This window comes from Eptesicus fuscus, chromosome 8 (assembly GCF_027574615.1).
Source record: "Eptesicus fuscus isolate TK198812 chromosome 8, DD_ASM_mEF_20220401, whole genome shotgun sequence".
Taxonomy (NCBI): Eukaryota; Metazoa; Chordata; class Mammalia; order Chiroptera; family Vespertilionidae; genus Eptesicus; species Eptesicus fuscus.
The window spans coordinates 79,721,899-79,730,676 of NC_072480.1; the positions used below are offsets into that span (position 1 = coordinate 79,721,899).

An 8,778-nucleotide genomic window follows, 5' to 3' on the forward strand; every position below is an offset into this window, starting at 1 on the left:
CAGAAAATGTGTGCACACACGCGCACACACACACACTTCTGTATATTAATTTGTGCTTCTCAAAGATGTTCTCATGTAAAACATTTTCTTTTTAATTGAGTGATTTTATATTCTCTTCAGTGAACAAATCAATTAACTTTTGAAAATAGATTTGACCACTTAGTCTCCTTTTAAAAAACGTATTGTTTAAAATCCTGACTTGTAACTCTCCCAAAAGATTTTAGAGCATTCAGTTGTTTTGTTTTACTGTGATCAGCAGTTTCAAACATCTTTATAGATGTTCCTGAGACACTTAATTTCTGAGAAACTTTTATTTCTGTCTGATAGGAAAGTGCAGTAGGCATGGATGGATGTCTTCTTAGAAGTATTTTATTATAATTTTATGAGGAAATAAACAAAGACTGTAATGTTATTCCAATATTGGTTTGTATTAAATAAACACTGATATCCCACAGAGTCTTGATCATAATTCAGACTCTAACCTCAAAATATACTGTTTGGGGAGAAATAAATGTACAAATGTACTGAGTTACTGTAGCCACAGAGGAGACATTTTTTAAAATATGGGAGAGAAAAGTCTTTTAAAACTCACCCTCAATGGAGACATAAACAACAATATTAATAAGTCAATCCATACATTTCTATGTCTGTACCTTATATTTTAAAGTGGACAAGAAACTTTCTGAATATTTGATGTAAGAATTTGGTTTGAAAAAGTTTGGCAATTAATGTAAAGCTAGCTAAAAGCACCTTTTAATTCTTAGAGTAAAATCCTTAGAAAAGTTGATAATAGTTTCTATAAGATTGTAGTAATAATTTATCATCTTATTTTGTATTTTGATTCCAATCAACACAGACCAAGGGCAGTCAAGTTTATAATAATTTATTATGGTTGCATATCATTTGTCATATATAATAAATTATAGAAACTATAGCATCTTTATAAACTATTTAGTATACCATATTCACTTACTAATGCTCACTGCAGTAACTATAAGACATTTAATTAGATTATATTTTAGCATTAGTTAGAAGATAAAAAAATATATATACATTTTTTCACAGTACTTTGCATTTCTGAAGGGCCCATTATTGCAACTTTTGCACAACCATTCTGAAATGCATAAAAACCTTATAAACTAGAAGGTGGCGTATGGTTATACTGAGCTGCTGAAGGTACTGCAGCTCCTTGACTTTGCACTTACACCCATGTGGTGTACTTTTCAGGCACTGTAATAAATGCAAATAAATAATCACTTACTGATCTCTAAAAAAATCTATACCAATAGATAGCATTGAAGCTTGGAAACATCTTGAGAATTCAAATAAAAAACTCAGTAAACAATTGTAGCAGGAAATTCTCTCTCCCTCTTCTCCCTTCCCTCCCTCCTCCCCCTCTTTCCCCTTTCCCAGTTTGCTTAAGGAAACAAACAAACAAAAAGTTCAGGTTGAATTTAAGTCCTAGGGCCTGACAAAGAGACCCTGGCTGCAGTTCTCCCTCAGCCCATCTGTTTTCTTCAGTTTCATCTCTCATTACATCTGTCCAGACCTCTCCTGACACCAGCATCAGTCCTTTCTGGCCGGGAGAGTTTTCAAATCCTTGCTGAAAGCATCTTGTTCTCCACTGTCACAGCGCAGGCGTGAAATTGGTTGGAGTCCTTGTCACCAGTTTTTGCTCAGTTCCTTTCCAGCCTCCGGAGTCCTGGCGGAGGAGAAGCTTGCAAGGAGCAACACAGCGCTGCGTGTTAGCGTCTCACAAACTCGCTTGGTCTTTAAATGTCCATTCTTGGATAACGTCCTTATCCAGTCTCTGGTCCTCAGTGAACTTTGATGGTATATTTCCGCAGTTTCAGAAACTGGAAAAGCTTGTCTTTCGTCCTCTTCTTCAGGGCCATCAGGGCCCGTGTTTTCTCCTCCAGATCTTGATCTATGGCCAAAATGATCTTGGCTCTCTCCTCTGCTTTCTTGTCCCCAGAGTTTTTGAAGAGCCTCTGCAGTGATTCTTGGTCGATGTTTTCAAAGATGTTGCCCACGGCTTTCTTGCGTGAGGCTGTGTCGAAGTGGTAGCCGTGGATGGACGGGCTGACTCGCAGCGAGGAGGACATGGTGCAGGCTTGGTTGCTTGGCTTTGCTTTCATCGATGGGAGGATCTCCGGGAACTCAGCGCCCAGGCTCTCCAGAGAGTCTGTAGCAAACTCATTCCAGCACTGCTATTTAAAGCAGGAGCCAAAGCTCCAGGCTCAAATTACACTGGTGACATCAGAGTGATCTCAAGGAAGAATAATCACAGGCAGGTTTAACAGTTGAGTTGCCAATACCCCGTTCTTGTTTGTGCAAAATGTTTCCAAAGCTGTGTTCTGTGTTGGGGCGTGGAAGCGGGGGTTCCTTTTCACCTCATCTCTGTCAATAGGATGATAGAGAGGTGGGCTCTTCTTTAAAAAAAAAAAAAAAGAAAAATTGCTGAAACCAGGCAAGTGCAAAGATAAGAAGCAAACTGGGTGCCTTAAGCTCTCAAAATCTTTCCAAACAAACGAAACAAAAGTTCTACTAACACAGGCAAGTGTTAGCAGAAGAATTTCCAGAGAATTTATTAAAGTGTTCTCCAAACATCTGTGCCCTTTGGACACTTCTATCCAGGGCCACTCCTAAGCTGCTCAAAGAGAGCTTAACAATTAAGGACATCCGTTTGGAATAAATAGGTCCCATTGTAGAATGGGAGTTTACCTACAAAGCGCTGACAGGACACTGCCTGGAACCGTGACCTTTCAGAGGCTGTATACAAGTGCTAATGTGTATTCACTGAATAAAAGTGTAAGTTAATAATAATAATAGACACTATCCCTTAAGTTCGTGTATACAGTATATAACAATATGTCTACTTTAAACAAGTAGGAAAGGTAATCAGGTGTTTTACGTATACAGTACTCAAAAGGAATGATTTGACTTTTTTTTTAATATGTATTTTGGCATTACCCAGACATAAAACGACACCTTTTTGGAAGAATTTGAATTTGTTCTTTTCACTTTCCACAATATTCATCCAGCCAGTGTCCCCACAGATGTATTGGACACTTATATTCAGCCAACTGCTTTCTTCAACTTCAAAGGGCCCCAGAAACTTCTCTTTATGGACCTTCTGCCTGGTCCATGTTCTAATACTCCAAGAAGCTGGGCTGGTTCTCATTTTCCTCGCATCTAGTCAAATCAGATCTAGTGCAGGGAAGGCGCCACACTAGAAAACTGAGTTAGCCACCCTTCATATATATTCATCCAATCATTTATTCATACACTCACTTATTTATTTAATCAATATCTATTAAAGGTCTGCCTTTACCTACAACTTTTCTAGGCATTGGGAATATAAAAGTAAACCAAACTAAACCAAACAAATAAAATGAAACAATAAAAAATCTCTACCTTACCTTAATGGAGTTTAAAATCTACTTAAATAGACAATAGAAAGATGTACGTTTATCTATACTAATAAAAGGGTAATATGCTGATTAGACCCGGAGGCCTTCCAGACGTCCTTCCAGACAAAGCCATGGTAGCAGGGCCGAGGCAGAGACAGTTAGGGGCAATCAGGCCAGGAGGGGAGAGCAGTTGGGGTAATCAGGCCAGTGGGGGTGGGGCAGTTGGGGGCAATCAGGCTGGCAGGCAGAGTGGTTAGGGGCAATCAGCCAGGCAGGTAGGTGAGCAGTTAGGAGCCAGCAGTCCAGAATTGCAAGAGGGATGTCTGATTGCACAGGGATCGGGCCTAAACCAGCAGTCAGACATCCCCCAAGGGGTCCCAGATTGGAGAGGGTGCAGGCCGGGCTGAGGGACAACCTCCCCGCCCCCCCACTTCCCCCCCTGTATGAATTTCATGCATCGGGCCACTAGTAATATAGATGATGTCAGGAAGTAACAAATGAGTAGATTTGTATAGGAGAGGAAGGGAGGGGTTGAGATTTGCATAGGGTATTTAGAGCCAGCTTTTCAATGGGATATTGTGCAAGAATTCGAAAGAGGTGAGGGAGTGAGCTGTGTAGGCATCTGGAGGAAGGGTGTTGTAGATAGAGGAAACAGCAAGTGCAGAGGTCTGAAGATAAGAGTGTCGTGGAATATATGCCAAACACCCAGGAGACCACACTAGTGTGGTTGGGGCAGAGTGGCCAGAGAAGAGTGGATGGAGGGGAGGAGGGGGTGAGAAGGCAGAGGCAAGAGTACAAGCTTGTAGGCTTTTTCATGGATTTAACACTTATTTACTCTGTAAGAGATAGGCAGCCTGTGGAGAACTTGGAGCAGAGAAATTACAGGATTTTAATTATAATTTTTAAAAAACACTGACTTTTCTTTGTAGAGAATAGACTTGCAGGAAGACAACAAGGACAAGGGGAACAAAAGGACTAGTTGGGACACTTCCCAAAATGAGCCAGGCAAGAGATGATGAAGGCCTCCACTAGGGAAGTCCTTGTGCAGGTGGTGATAACTGATGAAGGTTAAGTCAGAAGGGTTGCTGAAGACTCCAATGTGAAGAATGAAACACAGACAGGAGCCTAGGATGATCTCTTCCTGAAGGATGCTTCCCTGAAAGACTATTCCAGGTGGGCTTATGTTCATCTTACCAACCATGGCAGCTGATGCTTGTTCCAGGGTCTCCATGGACCAACCCTATGTTCTGCTGCCTCTGACTGTAGGCTTATTGGCATATGAAGCACACCTCTCCCTCACTAAATACAAAAAGTACTTTTATGGTAATAAGGATTTTTACTGTTTTAATTAAGTGCCAAGAAATTGACATAACCCATCTGAATTGTTGCCATACTCAAGGCTTCGTCAAACTTCTCATGCTCTGCTATTTCTTGAGCTGATTCTTAGCTTTTTATTTCCTATGTATTGATTACTCCTAAATTTTAAATCCAAGCCTGGTCCTTTTCTCTGTGGTATAGACTCACTTATTTAACTAATCAATACAGATATATACAAATATGATACCAATATCTGTTTAGTTATAAAAGGCAGAAGTGCAGTCATAATCTTTGATATCTTCTTTTCTTTCTTCCCCTATCTAGATCTATCCCCCATATATATCTATCACTAAGGGCTGTCAATTCTATCCACAAAATATTTCTTAAATCTATTTACTTTCAACTTGCCCTGCCACTATTTAGGCAAGTCTCCATATGGTGGATGCTGGGATGCACAACCAACAACTCCCTGTAAGATTTCCCCAGATGTTTGGCTGTCAGCCCCCATCATGGGTTGCCACCTCTGAACAAGGTCAAACCCCCCACCCCTTTCTTGGTGCAGCTGTATCTAGTGGCTGATGGATAAGAGGGCACAAAAGCCTGTACCCCTTCTCCAACTCGGAGGGATCATCTACACTTCAGAGCATTCTTTGGAATTAGCTGAGACCTCCCTATTCCCAAATCCGTATCTTTCCCTTCTGCAGGCATCAATCCTAAGAGCACTCCATAATAAATGATCTCCATTTTGGAGTTTGCATCCTGGGATCCCAGTCTATGACACCCCAACTTCTCTCACCTGGACTAAGACCATGTTGTACACAGTATCCAGAGCAATAGTTTTAATAAGCAATCTGATCAGACCAATCGTGCTATTACGTTTAGGATAAGCTCCAAAATCTTAACATAACCTTTTTTTTTTTTTGTAATCCTCACCTGAGGATATTTTTCCTTTGATTTTTAGAGAGAGTAGAAGAGAGAGAGAAAGACAGAGAGAAATACCAATGTGAGAGAAACAACAATTGGTTGTCTCCTGCATGAGCCCCAGCCCAGACTAGGGCCCGGGCCAGGGAGGAGCCTGCACAGTGCAGGTACATACCCTTGACCAGAATTGAACCCAGGACCAGCTAGGGCTTAACATAACCTTTTTGAGCATGACATTGCTCTGGTCACTGACTACTTCTGTAGCATCCTAATTTGCCACATTTTCTCCATACCTATAAGTTTTCCAATTCCTTGAATGTACCATGCTCATTCCTGTCTTGGGTCTTTGCATATATTTTTCTTTTTCTGGAAAGTTCTCTACTTCTTATCTCATAAAATGTCAACTAAAGGCTACTTGCTCAGAGGACTTTCCTGATCCTTCTAGACTAGATTGGGTCTCCTTGCAAACATACCATTTACTAGACCTTAGTAGCACTTATTACAGATTTCAAACATACATTTATATTTATGATTACTTAAAATCTATCTCCACCAAGAGCATGTATCAGATCTACCTGTCTCATAAATGTGTCTAAAGCTCTGAATCACTTAAACGTTTCATAATAGTGTCAAATAGCAATGTATATGATTCTATTTAATTCTCATAACAACCTATAAGGCTGGAACTCCTGTAATCCTCATGCTACAGGTAAGAAATTTGAAACAATGACAGTTTACTCCCTAAAATGTCCATTTTCTAATACCTGGAATGAACCTATAAATATAGGCAAAAAAGGAACCTTATACTGCAAAAGGAACTTATGGGGCAAAGGAATTTTACAGTTGTAAATAAGTTAAAAATATGAGATGTAAAGATTATCTTGGATTATCTGGTTTGGCCCAAGTAACATAAGAGTCCTGATAAAAGGGAGGCAGGAAGTCAGAGGGGAGAGAAGATGCTCAACTGTTGTATTTAAAAATGAAGGAAGAAGCCAAGAGCCAAGGAATGTAGGCAACCTCTAGAGGCTAGAAAAGGCAAAGAAACAAATTCTCCCATTGAGCCTTCAGAAGAAACATAGCACTGCAGACCCTTCTTATACATCTGGCTTCCTGAACTGTAAGATAATGAATTGTGTTGTTTTAAGCCACTAAGTGTGTGGCCATTTGTTACACCGGCAATGAGAACCGAAAGCACTCTGCAAATCCTTCAGCTACAATAAGACAACTTGAACCAAGGACTATCTGATTCCAAAGCCCATGATTTTAAACTCTATGCTGTATTGCTCTCAAATCAACTGCAAGCTCTATTTTCAAAAAGTCTGAATAATCCTTCCACATGTCATTGAGCAGCTCTCCTTGAGTACTGCCTACACGCCTTCAGATGAATTAGAGAGATTAAGGAACTTCAAAATTGTTTAGAGGGCAAGACCACCCACAGGAAAACAATGCTTGTTTCTGTTTCCCAGAAATGCGACATAAACCCTAAGGTTATGATTTGCGGATGCTCTTTGCCAAAGGTGATTCCACATGTGCTTGAAAAGCCTTTAATTGCTGTCACTCTATTCTTTCCCTTCTTTGTACATGTATTTCCAGTGAAGAATGTGGACAACAGGACCTAAAAGGCTTCTAGAAAGAATTCACAAATTGCATGTAGATAGGATCATATCAAAAAAGGCACCTTATGGAGCTTTTGCTTTTCTGTAGCAAAGACAGAAAATAATGAAGGCTGTTCAAAAGAAGCAGCTTCTGGGTATTTTCTTCTGGGCACCGGTTTTCAAAAAGTATTGTTTCATCACACAAAGAGGTTGAAGCTCTGCCAGTAGTAAATGTGCCCCGCTAGGTTTGTGTCTGATGAATAGATTTGAGAAAACAAAGGGAAGGAAGAGAACAAACATTTATTAAGTGACTTGTAAACCCAATTTTCCTCATCTACTATCTAAATTACTCTCTGAACTATACTGGATATAGATAACATTGACCTCAATTTTGACCATAAACAAAGACTTGGTCTAAACAACCTGCCCAAGGTAAGTGGTGAAAAATGAATTCATTTCCTTTATTTTTTTTAATCTCCCAAATCACCCCTGGTAAGATTTTTCAGACCTCTAATGAGTTACTTGATTCTCCAGTTTGCATCACCAGGACTCTAGGTTTTACTGTTTTAGATGAAAAGTTATGACATTTCTATTTATATCTTTAATGTTTTGGGAGATTTTGGGTGAAAGGTCAAGAATTAAGTTGTACACAAAGATCTGAAATGCCTTTATATTTTTAATGTTTTAAAGATATAAAGGTATAGTGGCTGGTACATAGAGTGTATCAACTGAAAATTTATTGAATTATTATAGGAATAATTGAAAGAAAGGAGGCATAGAGAATGTAATTCAATGCTACCTTTCTGTATCAATTTATCTCTCTGGTAACTTCCTGAATATGAATAGTATAGAAGCCAGCACTAGAAATTTATGCCTCCACTTCAACTGAATTATTCATGAACATTTTTGTTTTAACAACAAAAATTTCATCCTGCATTATAATTGCAAAGTGCTTTCACATATACTATTATTATTATTTTTTTGACTTTCACAGTATCACTGGTATTTTCTCAGATGAGAAAACTGAGTATTACAGAAGGTAAATAAATTTCCCCAAATCTTGGAGCTAATTAAGTGACAGAGCAGGCCTAGGAACTCTCATTTTCTGACCCTAAATCCTGTGCTTTTTCCCCCCTACCATTGCATAGCTTCCTGATTTTATTATTTACTGATATCCTATAGTTTGAAAATTCTACCATGACAGTCTTTCATTTTTCTTTACATGTATGTATGCAGTGATTTATAGATTCCTTCACAAAGAAATTGTTGAATGCTTACTACATGCCAAGTACAATAATACTTGCTTGAGGAAGACCTTGGGGGAAATGGACATGGTCGCTGTGTGTGTGGGACCTGAGATCTGGAAAAGAAAAGCGACATTAGGCAGATAAGTACACACATAGATGTGTGAAGAAGATTTTTACATGCGCTGGAAAATGAAAGGCATCAGGTGATATAAAAGAAGAAACAAGGTGAGGCTCCATTTAAATTGTTCAAGTCATAAAAAAAGCCTTTCTGAAAAAGAGACATTT

At 39.2% G+C, this 8,778-nt stretch overlaps 1 protein-coding gene across 1 annotated transcript; it reads right to left on the bottom strand.

Moving 5' to 3' along the window:
- Positions 1-426: 426 nt before the first annotated feature.
- On the bottom strand, positions 427-2,173 carry TCIM (transcriptional and immune response regulator). The gene has a single exon (XM_028148668.2). The coding sequence runs from the start codon at positions 2,136-2,138 to the stop codon at positions 1,818-1,820; it is 321 nt and encodes a 106-aa protein (XP_028004469.1). The 5' UTR covers positions 2,139-2,173; the 3' UTR covers positions 427-1,817.
- Between the last annotated feature and the right edge of the window lie 6,605 nt (positions 2,174-8,778).

Excerpts from the sequence above, each read along its gene's own strand:
- TCIM (XM_028148668.2), bottom strand. The coding sequence starts at position 2,138 with ATGAAAGCAAAGCCAAGCAACCAAGCCTGCACCATGTCCTCCTCGCTG.